Below are 19,099 nucleotides of genomic sequence, written 5' to 3' on the forward strand. Positions count from 1 at the left end.
TTTTGCAGAACTGGTAACTCAAATTCAGAGAGCATCCCACTTGTGGATGGCAACCCTATATGTAAAAAATGTTTTTTAGGATTCCACACTGGGAACATGAGGCTCAAATTGCACATACCTGGAAAGGAGTGTAATACACCTTTTAAGAGACTCCTGCAGGGGCATAAGCATTCACCTATGATTGCACATGCTGCACTTGCTGAACTTTTACAGACAGTCTCACTCCCTCTGAACATGAAATTATGTAATGCTCTAATTGCAGAAGACCACCCTGAAAAGGTGGTGGAAGCAGCAACAGCAGTGCAGAAAGCACCTCATGAAGTATAAGTTGAGATTCTACCTGAGGAATGTCAAAGCCAAACTGGCCCTGTCAGAACAAAAATATCTTTACTGTTCAACTCAACTGCATTTAAAGAGACAGAACAGAGATAGTCTGAGTGGGAAAAATTAATTTTGTCACTAGTCCAAGCTGTTAGACAACTTGAGTCACTGAGGGGTAACCTGTCCAGAGTAACCCTGCCAAGACTTGTATAGTTTTCTCTTTCCAGGAATGATGCTGTAGAGGAATTGTAGAGTACATTCTAACAGAGCAAGGACATGATATTTTAGTTAGAGCCTGCTTGCACAACCCACTGTACAATTCCAGAGACAGTGTCCTTGAGATTTTCTGGAGGAGCGAGAATGAAGAAAAACAGTGATGCTGTGTACAAGAAAAATAATGATAAACAAAATGTAGTAGCCAATAGTAGCCTTGTTTAAGCCACGTGAACCCTGTAAGACCCTATAGGAATGTACTAAATATAGCAATAAATGAAGTTGACTTTTACCTCTATGAGGACTCCGTGAATATTCTGAGCGGTTTTCCTTTATGATGCCAGCACACCCCCACTGAAGATGAAGCTAACCATCAAAGGACTGCTTATCCTTCTTGCAGGAACAATCATTGCCAGCATGAACCAAATCTGGTTCACACATCAAGAAGCTCAACCCTGAGGGTGGAGACCCTCAGTTCTTTTATTTATGCTAATCAGTATGGTAACTATAGTACATTCTGCATCCCACATGTTTCTCAGTTGTGGGTGCAATTTACTGTGGCAGTAATTATAAAGGAAGGAAATAAAAGCAATTTGTCCACTGAAATTCAAAAGGTAACCTGGGCTAATGCAACCAAATTTGAAAGGGAATTCCACTCTTGGTGGCAACTAATTAATTTCCCTTATGACCACACCAAGAGTAAAGCCAGTTTTTGTTTTAACAATACACAGTGCTTTGGTATATACTATATATGCAATCATTGTGTCGGGATTAAATCACAATGGAGCTGTACTCTATCCCCTGGAACAGAGTACAGGCCCAGTTGAATGGATGTGCCTGTGTCATGGGGTGGCTTCACCTTTAAGACAGAGTAAAAAGAGGGGAAGTTGAAGCTACTGGTGGCTGATGGGAGTTTTTCCTCCTGACCAATTATCAGTCATTTTCAAAAATTGACAGCAGATCTGACCATTAAAAAGTGAATTCAACTTGTAAACACCTCCTTAAGAAGTACATTCCGAGCTGTCTCGTTCTCTTTGGTTTCCGGCTTTTGAGAGGTAACAAGCTCTGTCTTGGCCTTCCCCCCCCTCCAGGCCGGACAAGGCCGCAGGGAGGGGGGGGGGAGAAGCAGAGCCGGCCAGCCAAGCTTGGTTTTCAGTTTCTGCTGCTGGACTGAAACCTGACACCATGAACTTTTGTAGCTTTCTAAAGCTTTTTAATTCTTTTACTACCTGAATAGACGTACAGATTACTTTTTTCTCAGAAAGACAAAGAAAGACAATCAACATGCAAAAGACATCATAGAACTACTAAAAACAGTGAAGAAAAGAGTTAAGTTTAAATAAGAAAGAGGGAATAAGAAGATGCTTTACAGCTGAAATATCTTTCTGTTACAGCTATAGAGATGGACTCTAGTAGTTTAAAAGACTCCTTTAATTCATGACTAGAGTATGGGAGGAATAGAGTATTCAAAGTGTGGACTTTAGAAAAAAGAGAGAGTGGTTGTGATACTGTGAGTTGCTGGAACTTACAAGTGAAGTGAAGATTTTAAAGCCTTAAAGGGGCCAAAGAGATGGCTGTTTTCCAGGAAGGCTCACAGAAACAAATGAAGAAGATTTCTACCTTTGAATAACTTATCCTTAAAAACAGCATCCCTGGACTCATTTGACCCATGCACACCTCGGAGTAGTGTGGGATGGGAGGAGTGGACTCTAGAAACTCCATAGATTGGCAGAAAGAGACTTCCGTTTCTCTACAGAGACTGATGAAAAGACTCTAGAAATTGAGACTGTTTTTGACCACCAAGATTCTAAAATTTTTTGTCTCTATGTTGTTACGTGTACAAAAATAGTCAAGTAGTGAAAAGTAAAAGGGTTTTCTGAAAGTTTATTCTGGTATTCTTATTCTAGTAGTTTGTTAATAAACTGTCTTTATTCCTTTTAAGTTTTAAGCCTGTTTTGCTCTTATTTTAATCCATATCTCACAGCAAAAAAATAAGTAATTTTCTGTTACTGGTTTAAAACCACGACAGCCTGTATGATAACCCCCTGTGATTTTGTACTTGTAGACAACTTTACTGTAGAGACAAGTAATCATTTTAATATTTGAGTCTATAATTCTGTTAACATTACAGGATGCAATTTTATTTACTCAGCTCCTGTTATATCTTATCAATTATTATGATTTAATTATACACTGATATAAAACATACAGCCTATCCCTATTGGAATGAATCTCACCTTGATATGAACAAAAGACTAATGATGTGGAAGAAATCCAACAAGTATTGCAACAAGTGAAGAAAAACAGGGAACACCATTGGTAGGACATTTTATTTGGATGGTCACCAACAGCAATGGGAATTCTTAACAAGATGTTACACCCTGTGATAGTTCTTTTAATGTTGATCTCCCTGCTTTTCATTTTGGTAATCTAATTACACCTTAAAATGTGGGGGATTAAAATGAGATTATCCCCAAAATTTAGAGACTACTTATAGAATGCATTTGCCCCTTTCCGTCTCTCCCACTCTCTTCTCTTATCAATGGATCACCGAGTCTATATTGGTGTTTGAGCCATGGAGTGGTGTAGAATCCCAGAAGATAAGGGGCTAATGTGTATGTCTCAAACACCGATAGCCAGATAGCTGTGGAGTCAAGCAATGATTGCTGTTAATAACAGCTGAGGACTGTTGGTAATAACACACTGTGAGAAAGAACGGGATGTGGCTGGACAAGGGGGCCATGTGTAGGTAAAGCAGCACTTTTCTGGGACAAATGTCCTTGTTCTAGTTTGTGGAGATAAGCACAACACAATACACCACAAATGCAGGAATAAAGTCAAGAAGCAGGCATAGACTGTGGGAGGGGGGAAATCAAGACCACCGAAGACCCCTGAAGCCCTCCAACCCACTTCCATAAAGGTCCAGAACAGACTGCACATGAGAACTAACTTGCATAGAAAGCAAGAAACTTATCTCCAGGGTGGAGAAAACCTATATATAAAAAGGTACCCCCACAAAGCCCAGATGGCACACCCAGGACCCTGGACACCCCAGCTGTATCGACACTGGGACCAGGACTGGTGATCTCTTTTTCTTTCTCTCTCCCCCTCTTTAATTAATTTCTCACTTTCTCTCTTTCCTTTCACCCTACCCCTTTATCCAAAACCCACTGCCATGTACTTATATAGTAGGTCTGAGACTAGCATACCAATTCCCATGCTAAGTGTGTAGTTTACTAATAAAATTGTGAGATTTTGTGGACCCTCTGACTTTTGTCATTCCTTTCAACTGTGACCATCTACAAATCTTGTGTGCTCCCTTCCCCTTAAGGGTAGGGCATCATACACACTGATGATTTACTCTAAATCAAGGACTTTTCAATATACCATGCTCTGCCAGTGAGCAGGTGCACAAGGAGGGGAGGAGGGGGAGAAGCATAGACAGGAGTTGGAGCCTATGCTGGAATCACTTCTGGAGTTTGTCCCTGGCCTGGGGGGGGAGATAATAAAAATGCTCCTGTACCTCTGCACCTAAGACCTGATACAGGGCAGAGAAGGAACAAGACAATCCCAATGAGAAAAATGAAACATGCAGGGAGGTAATTTTAAGGTTACTGCTACAAATGATACAGCAGCACATCAAAACAAGCTGTGTAACTAAAAGCATCACTTTCTGAATTATTTTAATTTCAGAACACATAGTACTGTAGGCATTTACAAAACATATAGCTGTGTAACCCCTGGGCTACATTAAAATTAATATACATAGGGATGACATTTTCATTTTAGAAACTTTTTTCCACCTAGAAAGGAGTTTCTTGTGTATCTATGCTAGACCTAATGTTATATTAACATACTCTTTCTAAGCCTTACAGGTATAGCCTTTCTTTTTGCTTCTTCATTACTCTTACTTTCTCATTTCAGATTTTCCCCTATTTTAGGGATGCATCAGACAAAACAAAAAGGTCTTAACACATAGCACAACTTCCCTAGGATGAAACAGTCAATATTTTCCAAAAATAATGAATGTGGATTTGATAAGCATGTTGAACACTCATACTGTCCACTGACTAAAATGATAGTTTAGTTTTTAAAAGCTAAGCATACAGTAGATAGTCCAGTTTTTATCTTTTCTAATGTTCAAAGAAAGCTGTATAGAAAAGCATCTTCTGTATCCTTCAAAGTTTCAGAAAATTTTACACCTCCAGGAGTAGCATATATTTGACATCCCAGCTAGAAAACAAACAACATCACTGTAGGATGCAGCTAAGCAAAATCCTTTGATCAGTTGCAGGCATCACAACTAGAGCTACCAGCCCAAGGTCCCACAGCCTGGCAAACATCTGCAAGGAACCAGCATGGCCACAATACTTGAAAACGAGATCTAAGAACCATCAACCCAATTTCTCCAGAAAGAGCTCCCACTTTTCATGTGGGCAGAGAATTGGGAAACTAAAATGCTGTGTTACACATGCCGCTTTCAGAAAGCAAGCCAAAGTCTCATAAGTTTCTAGCAAAGCTCCTCTGAAGCTGCTGCACTTTGACAGGTGTGTTTTCTTCAGAAAAGTCATACTGGTCCTGTGTGGGCAAGAGCATGTTTACTTCCATTTTTGTGCTAAGAACAGAAACTGTCTGCATCAGTGTATGGGAGCAACATATGATCCAACACCATCATCTGTCAATTTCCCGTCATATACCAGTCAGTGCTTGGTGTATGCTGGAGATACAGGCTCAGGAGTGTCGCCCTGAGAATCAGGTCTTTCAATATTGTTTTCATAATTTCTAGCCACTTTCCCAGGAAAGTAACTATAAACATAGGTGTTTATACATTCCATTAAAGATATGCCTTTTGATGGATGTCTCTCACGGCCAGTGTGGTTGGGAAGGTGGTAACCTGACTATCCAATCCCTGGTCATTGTCGAAAACCTATAAATACTGAAAGAACAAATAAACTTGCTTCTTCTTTCATCACACTTCGAGCTGTGTCCATGTGAATCATTTTGTGTCTGACAGTGACACAGGAGGATTTCAGACAGCTGATCAATAGTGCCAGTATCAATGGCAAGTTTTGGGGCTGAAGGGCTCAGAAAAGCCTCAGACTACTTTCTAAGAATGGCTTCCCTTCAGCATTTAACAGCAAACCTATTGCTTCATTGTGAACATTAGCAGATCAGCAGGCTTGCCTGTCACATTGTTTCTAGGCAGATCTCCGACAGTTATCCTGGAGCTCAGCATGAAGACATCAAAAGATAAGATGACACTTTACCTACACAGATGAACAGACATTAAAAAGTATGCATGCTGGTCAAGAACGCAAATTTTTAAGGATTTTGAGAAAAGCCTAGCTTTACAAACTTCACTTCAGGACCCTTTTCACACTGCCAGGTACTGGCCAGACTCAGAGGAAACAGTGCTCTCCTAGGATACCCTCCAGCCTAAACAGAATGAAAATATATTTCTTATAGTTTATGCACTTCAGACTGGGCAAAGGACCTTCCATCCTCTATTTGCTTTCAGCAAGGGATCATGTTTCAAAACAGTTTTTGATAGCTTTAGTAGTAGTTATAACAGCTCTCAAGTTTTGCCTGGAAAATAAACTTCTACCTCAGCCCTTTGGATGGGGAAAACATTGCCAGACTCCTTTGGCCTTCAACACTGGACAACTCATCTGTCCCCAAGACCATGTGAAACTGAAAACTTTTATACTGGGAACAGAAAAAAGTCCTGAGATGCTAAGGTTATTCTATACTTTAAAGCATGTGATTGAGGAGAGAGGGAAGAGTCAAATGGTTACTGTAAACAGAATAAAGCAGCAATATAGGGCAGAACTGTGTGGCAAATCAGTACGATAAACCTCAGTTACCTTCTGAACTGCAGCAATTCTTGCAAGTATCCAGTCCTTACTTGCAAAATACAGACCAGGAAGAGCTACACAAAGTAGACAAAGCACCTGGAAATGTTGTACCAGACTTGTTCTGTCCCATTTCTGAGCCAAATGTCAGCATTTCTAGGCACACAGAAAAATCCCACATATCCAGTCATAGCAACAGCCTTCAACATCAACAAGCTTTTACTATGTACTCCATTAGCTAAAAATGAACTGAAATCCCAAAACAAAGGGTCAGAAAATTCTTTTAATGCAAGTGTTAAATCTCTTTGTGAAATTTTTTTTAATTCTTGGCTGCTGAAGAAGAAGGAAACCTATTTCCAAAGCTTATTATGACAGCTGAATAATATACCCTCCTACCCTGCAACAGCAGGGCTGGACCAGACCATCTCTTTGGGTTCTGGTCACTCCATGACCATGCGAACATGCATCCACAAGCAAATTCCATTCCTCTACTATTATCATGGGGTTTCTAGAAAATACTTATGTGTATTTTTTTTTTGTCTGCCAACATCTTTTCCAAACTTCCTAATCTCACTGCCATACCTACTGCTCTCAACATGAATAAAGAGGGCCAGCCTTGTCATGCCTGCTGTCTCTGCTTGACAAAAAACACACACACACATATACCAAGTAAAGCATGCAACAAGTCTACATCAGCTTTTATGGATGGTTTTCTTCCCCACCACAAAAGTTAGGAGCTGAAAAAGCAAACAAGAAAATACCACCTAGCTAAAAATATTTTCACAATTTTTCAACACTCCCACCATGAGAAAAGTGCCTTTCTTGCCACTGAGGGGTAATTTAAATTTGTAAACTTTCTGTTCACAAGACAATTATTTTGTTCTCAACTTTTTGCAAATACTAGCTGCAATGAGAAACTAAGGACTGGTACATCAACTCTAAATTATATACAGTTTGATATACTGGAAATTTCAGTAGTATCTTCAGTGCTAACATGAACCAGCCAATAACCTATCCTCAGCTGCTGTCAAAAGGATCTGTACAAGTACTTTATTAAAGTTATTTCCACTTCTCCAAATAATTCATATCACTGTCTCATGCAATCGGATGCCAAGATGGAATTTGCTTACTCCAGGTGCCACAGGGAATCAACATCTTGAATCAGCTCATATCCAGCTTTCACTTTAATGTCAAGGTGAACTGTATTTCAACAGGTCCCAGGTTGCACATAACAATGCACCTTCAAGTGAAGAGTGAGGCAGACTGAATTAAGTGGAGAGGAACACACAAAGGAACCTTTCCCAGATGGGAAACAAATAGATAACCACATTCAAGTGTTCTGCAGAATGCAGCTGGGGCACAGCACACACAAGCAAGCCTGTAGCATCAAAGCAACTACACACTCATAAGAAATCATCACCAAGACTACTAGGTGATGATCTAGCATCTCCCATGACTACCTTCCAGCTGGCCTTCCTTCATAAGCATCATTTCAGAAGAGACAAAGAGCCCAGGACCACTCTACCTGCCCAGTTATGCAGCCACAAAGTCCCACAAGCCTGTATACTTCCTTCTCTGCAAAGATTCCCCAGGGTCCCAAGTAGTAGTGTAACCTTTATGTCAACTTCTTCAGAGCTCATTAACCGAGTATAATTGTGTCCATGAAGTGGAAAAATAAAACAAAATGAAAAACATGCTCTGGCGTGGGGGAAAAAATCCAACACCTTACAGATTGTTTTTTTATGTAAAGAGTTCTACGTGAGCAAAACTGTAATTTGACACAGGTGTTTCTTTGCAAAACACCTAGATTTTCCCCCTAGAGCAGTGGCTATAAAATCAGCCACAGAGAGCGTCCCACAGCTTCATACAACTCACACCAGACAAGCGTATTTAACGCCCATCCCGTACGGATATCCCGTCCCTAGGGAGAACCTCTCAGACCGGACTGCGCATAAGCATCACTCAATTTTTCCCCCCAGATCTCACGTATATTGAAAAAATCAACTGACACCTCACCAGTCCTTTATGCCTCCAGTGGCTCTGGCTGCCTGTCCTTACTTGGACAGGCTCCTCAATCTTACTGCCGCTCCCCACTCTCCCGGAGCACTCCCCTCCCCTACACTGGAGCCCACTGGCCGAGGCGGCGCGAAACACTCACTTCATGCATTAGTCAGGCTGGGGCGTTTCGAGACGTTATTGCGTTTGGAGAAGCGACATTTCAACCGAGGCAAGAGCAAGGCTCCTTTTGCCCGCCCGCTCCCTTCCCTTCCCTTCCCTTCCCTTCCCCCCCCCCCCATTGCTACCGACAACACCCAGGGAGATGACGGCCGTTACACAACAATCACGGCGCACGGGAACAGGAGCACACACCCCCATGGCAAGGGTGCAGTTCCCGGAAACAACGCGGCCTCCCTCGCCCCTCACCAGCGGCTGCATCTCGGCCCGAACGGCTGGCACCTGGAACCGGTCTATCTCCTCCATCATGATGGTGGAGACAAGGCGGAAAGAAAGAAGATCGAACGGGGTGAGACTCCTTAAACGTCGAAAGATTACAACAACGCCGACGCCCACCCCAGGTTCTGCCTTATCATCGTCACCGCCGAAGTGACTCAGCCGCGCCGCTTCCGGGCCCGGCCGCCACCGCCCCGCCCTACATTTGCATATTCATGAAGGCGAGAGTTCTGACAATAATTCCGGGTCCAAAAGCTCGGTTCTCCGCGGCCCTTGCCTCACTGCCGCAGGGACGTAGAATTTCCTCCCTCGGGAGGCGCGGGAACACTTCAGGGGGAGGTGGAGAGGAAAGCACTAGCCAATGCCGACAGCGCCCGGATTAGTTACACGCCGCTTTCCGGCGTGCTGCCATGGTTGGCACTCTCGACTTCCGTTTGCCGGAAGGATGTGGGGCTATTGTGAGGAGCAGCTGGTGGCGGGGGAGCCGCTGCGGTAAGCTGCCATGTCAGTCAAGGTGGGCGACAGGCACCGGTAGGTAAAGGGTCTGACATGAGCAGGTATCGTAGCAGGGCTGTGCCACGCTCTCGTATGATAGTGCCGTGGTGAGCTCACCACCTGTGCTTCGTTTTTCAGGGGAATAACGATTCACACGAGAGAGCATCACTATGTGGCCCTGCTGTCTCTGCTGCCCTCAGCTCCTGCTCTGAGCGCATGCCTCAAATGTGTCATTGGTGTGACACCAGTCCTACAATGACATCACCATTCCCACTGTTACATGTTACACTGACGTGCGCAGCCCAGCTCCTTTCCCTCTAGAGTGACACAGAGCTGTAATCCCGCAGGGCTGGGTGGGACATGGGGGCTTGGCACAGTCCCTCCTTGGCACTGCTTGCTGTGTCCTTACATCATGTTGCATCACTCTGTTCCTGCACTGAGGTATGTCATCACTCTGCCACTGATACCCTGCATGTTCCATGGCACTTCTATGTGTTGCCATGCTACTCAGGCAAACAAACATGTCCTAAAGCTGCAGCACCCCACACTGTTACAGTACTGTTGCAGCCCTATGAGACCACAAGAGTCTTTGGTCATCGCTATATTATGCCTTTTTGTCACTGTTACAGTGTATGACACTTCCAGGGTAGGTTTTAATGCACTTGAGATGTCCCTAGTGTGTCAGAGAATCTTCAAGGCTGCTAAATGGATAGGTTGAAATCCCTGTTTTAAAAAAAATACTTTCAATTATACTTAGCTGTAACTTTTATCACTTTCCCTTTTTTTAACTATTTGATCTTCTCTCAGTTCAGACAATTAACTTAGGTTATCTACTAACCTTTGTGGCCCTAACCCTACTCTGGGAGCAGTGGTGTGGGTGGATGTATGTCTGTGAGACCTCACTGTCTGCCTTGTGCTCTGCATGGGCATCTCTGTGTGCATCCTCTCACAGGATGAAGGGCTCACTCATTCCTGGATCTCATCTACTACTGGAGTATCAAAGTATTTGCTTTAAAAGCAGAGGCTGACCTGGTAGATAAAACCTTTTTCATAGCAGGTTTATGTCAATCCAAATGTATTTGATCTTTGGGTTGGGGAAAAGAGGGTTAGCATAGGTGGCCCAGAAATGACAGAACAAAGCAGCCTACTTCCTCAGTCCAGAACATGTGCCAGAAATCCATAACTAACCAAGTGTGACATCCCACCCTTAAGGGAAGGGACCACCCAAATTTTATAAATCCCTGTGGTCAAAAGGAATTACAAAAGTCAGAGGGTCTGCAAAAACTCACAAAGTTTTATTAGTAAATTACACGCTTGGCATGGCAATTGATATGTGAGTCCCTGACCTACTATATAAGCACACAGCAGTGGGGTTTAGATAAAAGAGTAAAATGAAAAGGAAGAGATTAAAAAATAGATTAATTAAAGAGGAAGAGAGAGAAAGAGAGATAAAGACATCACTAGTCCTAGTTCCTGATATGCGGAATAAAAGGAACTCTATAACTCGCAGAGTAGTTATAAGAGTAGGTATGAATTTATTCAGCGCTGAGGTGCATGGGGGATATCTCCTCTGAAAGCATGCACACCTTTTTGATTTGGTTTTCCCTTTTTATCTTTTACAGACTAGGTTTACATGATACACCTAATACATATTCATTTCCTAACCCCGCCTGTCCTCACTTCATATTACAATTAGCCCCATGCCCCTTTCAGACCTTTGGCCACCTTTTGGGACTTTAAATCCGTTCCTTACGGCTTCGGGTCCAAGGAATCCCCTTTATCCTGTGGTGCCTTTGTCTTTGCATCTTGTTTGTGTATTCCTGTTCCTTATCTTATCTTGCAGTCTGACCCTTCTCCTGTTCTGGTGGATCAGGGTGTCAGGGTATGGTTTTTGTCAAACCCCCCTTTTAGTCAAGCATTTCTTTCTAATTCTTAATTTCTCTGTTTCATTCCAGCATCAATCCAGCTCATGGGATGTCTAGGGTGCTGGGGCACTGCCCAGGCTTGGTGGGGATACCTTATGTATAGGTTTCCCCGCCCTGAAGATAGATTTCTCAATTTCTCTGCAAATTAGTTATCTGAAAATCTGAAATCTGTTCTTTCAGACCTTTCTGGAAATGGGTCAGAGGGCTTCGGGGATGTCATGAATGAGTGTTTTAGGGTTGCATTAGGAATCACTAACAAAAGTATTCACAAAAACAGATTTAATATAAAAGTGAAAGCATGACAAAGTGTCTCATTAGGGACTTTTGGCTTTGGGTTCTTTTTCCCTTTGAACTGAAGATTGATGAGAGGGAGGCTGGTTTTCTCTTGTTTGGTCTTAGTTGTTTATTTTTTCTTATCAGCATTACAAGGTACAAGGAGCTATGTGCACTATGATAGAAAAGGGGTAAAATGGCTAACAAAGATCTTCTTCAAGGTCTTTTATATGTCCATTTACCCAATTAACAGGTGCCAACTAAATTATTTTTCTTAGTGACCCAATGACCCAACACCTGTGTGCTGCACTGCGGCATTTTTTACCCAATCACTTACTACTACCCAAACACTCCTAGGAGAAGAACATGAAGAAGAAAGAAGAAGGACAAGAGACAACACCCTAAATCCTCCATCTTGTCTCCTGTTCTCTAAACTACTTTTTCACCCTGTGATTTAAGAAACTTTCTAATCTACACACCTACCTTTCTTATCTAACTTTAGCATTTGTTTTCATGTATCACCATGAAAACATGCTCATGAATTTCATATTATATGAAATTCAGTGTTTCCTTGAATCTTAGAACTAAATATTAAAAACAAGGGCACACAGTCTGTATCTCAGACTCCAACATCTGCCCCTCTCTTTTTTTTAAAAAAACAATAAAAAAAAATCAACCCAAATCTTTTCTTGGATTACTTTTCAAGAAGGGTTATTTTTCCTTCACTCATGTTTTAACAAATGAGGCTTTACAATATTAATTTTCCCACTCTTTCACTTGAAACCCAAAGTTCATTGCTCTTGCATGTGGGATCCAAGCTGTTTAGCTGTCAACTGTGGTCTTGATACAGTTCACATCTGTGTGCTCGCTCTTCTGCTCTTTGGGCTGTCTGTTTGTCTCTGCAGCTGATGAGTTTCTACGTTCTTTGCTAGGAAGTTAATTCTGTTTTGAACCTGTGAATACAAAAACATAGACTTTCCTCCAAATTATTAATTGAAATGATTTTTTAATCTTCTTGTTTCTGAACCTTTGACCAGAACTAAAGAACTCTCTCTCGACTTTGCTTGAGTCTTGTTAGAACAATATCTGATAATTGATGGAATTGGCTTTGTAACAGACTTCTTTTAAAAAGGACTGTTCAAGTATTATTTGCAATAGATATAAGATCTTTATGCTTTTTCTAAAAATTTTAGATATATAAGGTTTTTATACTTCTGGGGCATAGCCTTGGTTCCCCCCTTTTTTTGTAATTAAGTAAGGTATTTGGTTTTTGTTATGACAATGAAAAACCATCAAATTAAAACACTTGCACATGTATACACATATAGGAAATATCACTTTTACAGAAATTAAAAACTTATTAAGAAGATGCATAATTAATATTATATTATATTAAACTTATCTGAATAATCTGTAATATGAATTGCTAAATGTACTAAATATATACTCGCATCTTAGAGTCTGCTACAGCTGATAAATCAATGGAAGATTGGAAAATCATGTCCGGATAACAATTTTCTAAGCCTACTGTAAAATCTAGCTGTTATATTAATTCACTAATTGCCAAGTCAAATTGACTTGAATATTGTTTTGATGCAGAAAACTTCTGGGTTTATTGGCAAATTCTCTATCTAGGTAAAGTCAAGGCTTGGCCAGAGCCTTAGGCCTCATCTGGAAAGATGTCTCTTAAGCCATTTTTAAAGCAAGGGGTTTAAAAATAGCAGCTGTAAGATGCTTAAAACACAGCAAACTTTTAAAAGGCATTTGTATAAAACAAATGATCAGATGTCTTAGGTAATTGACTAATTAAACCATTCAGCAGTTGGTTTAATCTGAAGTTTCTTTCATAAAACTTAACTTTTAACTATGACACATTTTCTTAGAATCTTGGAAACTAAAATAATAAAGTTACATTGGATTAGGTAAATGCAAATTTTCTTAAACAAGGAAAAGAGTAAAAACTAACAAAAAAACTTCTGTATAGAAGCAGTTGCATAACTTATTTACTAAGATGCATCTGTAGTTAGAAAATAAAAAAAATCTCAAATGACACGTGTCTAAAAGGTAATTACACAGATATATCAAAATATGTATAAAACTGGTTGTAAATACAACAACACTTTATAGATAATGCTCATCATAGAAACCTATAAATTTACATTATACAATGAATATGTCATTAGTAAGTATTTGAGGAAATCAAGATATTTTTAAAACATTCACGTCTTAGTGACTAAAAATGAAATAAGGTGAAAAACTTTTAAATTTTTTGTAAATAACAATCACTATGGTTTTTTTTGTGTAAATTATAGAAAACCAAAACTGCAGAGATTATAACAAACAATAGAACCTCCAATGAAATTAAGGGTGTCACAAATTGCATTCACCTCTATTCTTAAGCAGGTGTTTACCAGTGTTTTATCACAGCTGTTTCAGTTGTAGTTATCTTCATCTCTCTAGGAAAATAACAATGTAGTTTAAACAAATGTCTTCAATAAGACATGAAGCAATTTAAATTTTAAACTTGTTAAAAATTAATTATGATAAAAGGAAATAACAAAACTTAACGTTAAAAAATACTAAAGTTATAACTTAAAAATACTTAAATTTAAACAGTGAAGTTTAACTTTGATTAATTTTATTAACACTTAATCTATATTAGATGAAAACATGACTTAATCTTACTCTATTATAAAAAAAAGCAACTAAAAGTTTGGTATACACTTCTTTGAACACAATATAACAGGAACATTGGTTTACTATAGAGATTATAGGGATGCAACAAATATATCACTATTCTATGTTATCTGGTTTTGAGAATAACTCATAATAACTGCAGATGTTATTAAAAATACTTATTCATAACAAGAATTTGCTTGGTATATGTTTACATTTGTTATGATTTTTAGAATGCAGTTTTACTAGAAAAAAATATAATACCACAGATTTGGCAATTTGTCATTCAGCTTTTGTAGTACTTTTCAGAAACATTAAGTCTAACTTTTTAACTAAAATCTAAAATCTAAATTGGTATATATGCTGTTATACATGTTTTTTTTATATAACAAAAATACTCACATTAAAATTTCTTTATCAAAATTGTAAAAAAAAAACAACTCAGCAAATGGGTAATATATGATTAACATAACTTTCAGATTACTGAAAACTGTATTGAACTAAATCTACAATACACATACTCAAATGAAAGGAAAGGTTAAAAATGAAAGAAATCTGTCATTAAATCTTTTTTCTGTAGGGTTAATCATATGATTTTTCAACTCAATTTTAAAGAAATGCATCTTGCAGAAATTAACTGTAACTTTAGTAATAATACTTGATCACTCCATATCATACAATATTACATTATCAGTAGATGTATAGAGAAGATAACATTTTTAAAACTTTCATGTATTAGGAATACTGAAACAGAACTAAAATATTTTAAATTTTTTGGGATGAATAAGTATCATCTTTTTCTACGTTATTCTGTAAAAACAAACTCAACAGATATCATTAGAAATACAACATCTCTATGTATTCTATTATGCAACATTTTTAAACTTTTTGATCCATTTTTGAAGGCATTTCAATAAGGGCTTCTTTCTGAAGCTTGTGACTGCTATAATTTGCAGATTAGCCAGTAATGCATCTTACAATGCTTTTGATTTTTGCTTTTCGGCTATTTTTTTGAAACTATTCCAGAGATGCTGGACTTTGTATTGACATGTCCCGTGACCCCTAGTCCATGTCTGTGGGAGGATTTGTAGATTGAAAGAACTGTGCATTAGCACGGCTGTGGTCAAAAGACTCTTGGCTTTGTGTGGTGTCTAGTGAATCTATCTGCTGTGGTGAAACTGTTGTTTTTTCAAGCTGTTGTTGCTCTGCTGCAGCTGTATTGCAAAGCGCATTCAATTTTAAAAGTGCCGCTGCAGCGCTCGGCGCAGGCCGAGGCTCGGTTTCTCCACTCGCCTGTCCCCCGGCTCCGGGCTGGGCACGGAGGGACGGGACCACGCCTCCCTGTGACGTCACGGGCGCCCCTGATGAGGGCTGGCCTGGGGGCGGTGCCGCAGGCGGGGTATAGAGCTCCGGCTGTGCTTGCGTCACTGATGATGTCACTTTGACTGACAGCTGTGGCTCAAAGCCCACCCCTGGCAGGCGGGGCGCAGGGGCCACCGTGCCCGTGGAGGTCCCGGACCGCTCTGGGTCGGGCTGAACTCTCCCGTACCCTCCCAGGGGGGACAGGGCTGTCTACTCCGCCCCCCTAGGGCCAAAAAGGGACTCAGCTGTCAGCACGCAGGCGGCCAAGGAAGTTTCCCCTCCCTCTTCTGCTTGCAACAGAATACCGGGTGCTGGAACAGCTCTAAGAGAACTTAGACACTTACAAAAGCTCTAAGACCCTTTTTTGCAGATTCTGCCCACGTTTTAGAGTTGCCTCCTCGTCTCTGTATAGTTGTTTTTCTGGGCTTTCAACAGGCTTAGACATTCTCTTTCCTAAGGTAGAATTCAGGAAGGCTGACACAGACTTTACAGCGTGTGGTAACAAGCATTTTGCATTTGACTGAAACAAACCCTTCTGTTTTTCTAGACCCATAGTGTCCCTTGTCTGAGTTTCAGTCCCATTTACTGGCGATGACTTCATAAGTCACTGCAGAAGCTGTTAGAAGTTCAGTCACTGCTTGGTCTCTAAGAGTGTTTTTTTCATATACTCTCACGTTTATCTTCTCCCACAGGCTTGGGGTAAAAATTTTCTCTGAATTCACGTTAGGGAATTCTACCCGTACTCAGGATAGAAGGCTTTTAAGCTCATCCGTGGATACAGAGATCGGGTGCTCCTTTACCATAGCTTCCAAAATAGCCAAAACCTCCCCCTCAGTTTTGGACATGTTTTCCATATTTTTGCTCCCTTTTGACGCCTTACCTGACCTCAGGGTCAGCTTTCTCTCAGCTCCTCTATCCGTGATCCGTTCCACAGCTCACAGACGTCTGGCTTGGCTTGCCCGCTCTCACCAGCACCGGGATTACCGAGATCTTCTTTTTCTCTTTTCCAGGGAGTTTTCCAGCTTTCCGCTGTCTTCTCTTTTTTTTTTTCAACAGGAGCATTCAGTTCAAAGTGCCCCACGTTGGGCACCATTTGTCTCATTAGGGACTTTTGGCTTTGGGTTCTTTTTCCCTTTGAACTGAAGATTGATGAGAGGGAGGCAGTTTTCTCTCGTTCGGTCTCAGTTGTTTATTTTTTCTTATCAGCATTACAAGGTACAAGGAGCTATGTGCACTATGATAGAAAAGGGGTAAAATGGCTAACAAAGATCTTCTTCAAGGTCTTTTATATGTCCATTTACCCAATTAACAGGTGCCAACTAAATTATTTTTCTTAGTGACCCAATGACCCAACACCTGTGTGCTGCACTGCGGCATTTTTTACCCAATCACTTACTACTACCCAAACACCCCTAGGAGAAGAACATGAAGAAGAAAGAAGGACAAGAGACAACACCCTAAATCCTCCATCTTGTCTCTTGTTCTCTAAACTACTTTTTCACCCTGTGATTTAAGAAACTTTCTAATCTACACACCTACCTTTCTTATCTAACTTTAGCATTTGTTTTCATGTATCACCATGAAAACATGCTCATGAATTTCATATTATATGAAATTCAGTGTTTCCTTGAATCTTAGAACTAAATATTAAAAACAAGGGCACACAGTCTGTATCTCAGACTCCAACAACAAAGTTCCTTGGCAAGGTTCACTCTACTTCTTACTAGATGGATAAACACACAGAGAAACAGCAAACAGAAGTCCAAAATCAATCCAAATTGAAATAATCCCAAAACTATGTACGTGGAGGTGGGAGGGGAAGGATAGGAAAGGGTAGGGATAAAAAGGAATATGGAAGACCCTCCTGTTGAGTCACAAGGTTCAGAGTAGACCCCCATGCTAAACTGAGCCCTGGACTGGACTTGACCTACAGTTTATGCCTAAAGCCCCAACAGCACTACTTAGTGTCCTGGTTTAGGGCAAATTTGGGAGAGAATCTCCAAATGGGAGTCCCCCCAGGAAAGCAAATTCAAGTGGCCCCTCCCCCAACTGGTTTGGGAAAAACTATTTCCTTGGAGAAAAGTGGAAAAAACTGTTTATTTAACAGAAATTGAATAATATTAAACAATAAAACCTGTCACTGTTCGATGAGATGGCAAATCCAGAAAAAGTCCTTTTCATGTGGGGTTGCTCGGCTCACTCGGGTTCTTATCAGTCCCTCCGGTACTGGAAAGTGCCGAGGCCCAGGCCCTGCTGGGCCACAGGCATGAGCTCCCGGGGTTTGTCTGATTTTTTTTCAGTCCAGAGCAGGTTTGAAACAGATCCAACAAAAAGGAAAAAAATGTCCAGGGAACTCCTCTGCCTCAGCTAGCTAAAACTAACTAAAAGCAAGAGAGCTCTGTCCCACTGTCCGTCTGTGCTGCAGACAACACAGTCCAGGACCAGGACTTGGGGGAGTGAGTGCTCTTTCTCAACACAAACTGAGCACTGCTTCTTCCCCCCTCTTCACTCTCAGAGCCAGTCTTAAAGGTGCAGAACTTCATATGTAACATAAACAAGGCAATTTGGGATACAAGCATCCTAAAGTCACCCCAGGACACTTAGCCTAAACACTTAAACTTGAAAGAACTTAACAATACTTAGTTGATAACTTAAGTGTTATTAAAAATGAGATTCACTTAATAAATTATAAAAAGTTTAATATAAACAAAAAGACAATTAGGAGACAAAGGAAATAAAGCAAAGGGTTAAAATGGCCGGGTGCCCTGGCGGATTGCCAGGTACACACCTGGTATCTTGGGAACACTCTTTTTATCCCCTCCTGCTGTGAGGGTTTGATGCATATTCAAACTTTTTCAGGAAGTATTTAGCATGTCCCCACCCTGGTTCCGCCTATTTAGAACATGCTCTGTTTGATTTCTATTTCTGCTATTCAGCACTATTTTTGCTGGTCATCATTATTCTTGCTGATGAGCATTATTTTGAGTTTGGTTTCCTTTCTTCTGCAAATAGTCAGTGTTGATAACAGTCCGGGCCCCTCATCCTTCCTTTGAGGGCAGCTGGGCTTCATATCTTTCCCCCCTGCCAGCGTCCTGGTAACGGCTTTTTGATAACAGTTTGCTCTCCATTTCCTGCTGCTGATAATAGCCTGATTTCCACTGTCCTGTTGGAAAGCTTGGTCCTCCCATTGTCTTTCCTGTTGGAGTTATCTTGCCTTGTCCGGATGAAACATATCCTTACCATTCAGAATTCCTATCTAAGCCTATAACTTGTTAAGAGAGAAAAGAATATAGCAAAAGCATATAGCATATAACATTTATCAGAATACTTGTGAAAAGCCAATATTTACAACATCAATTCACAACAGTGTCCTGGTTTTATCCAGGACAGGATTAGTTTTTGGCAGTAGCTGGGTGGGGATGTGGCTAGGGCCCAGTTGTTATTCTATACCACTCACATCATAGCCAGGGGTGGGGGGCAAAGGGACTCTCTTCTGGGGAGAAGGGGTTCCTTCTGGTCAAGAAAATATGG

The 19,099-nt window shown here is 40.7% G+C and overlaps 1 protein-coding gene across 5 annotated transcripts in view; it reads right to left on the minus strand.

The window, feature by feature from the left end:
• The window catches only part of LOC131592136 (protein FAM219A-like), a 408,033-nt gene extending 398,712 nt beyond the window's left edge, over window positions 1-9,321 (minus strand). For all 5 annotated transcript variants that reach the window (XR_009280522.1, XR_009280521.1, XR_009280520.1 and 2 more), the window contains exon 1: window positions 8,811-9,321. Coding sequence is in view for 2 of the 5 variants with exons in the window: in XM_058863437.1 (XP_058719420.1) it covers window positions 8,811-8,870 (60 nt within the window). In the remaining 3 variants the exon portion in view is untranslated. The remainder of the gene's footprint in view (window positions 1-8,810) is intronic.
• Window positions 9,322-19,099: the final 9,778 nt, after the last annotated feature.

This window comes from Poecile atricapillus, chromosome W (genome assembly GCF_030490865.1).
Source record: "Poecile atricapillus isolate bPoeAtr1 chromosome W, bPoeAtr1.hap1, whole genome shotgun sequence".
NCBI classification, from domain to species: Eukaryota; Metazoa; Chordata; class Aves; order Passeriformes; family Paridae; genus Poecile; species Poecile atricapillus.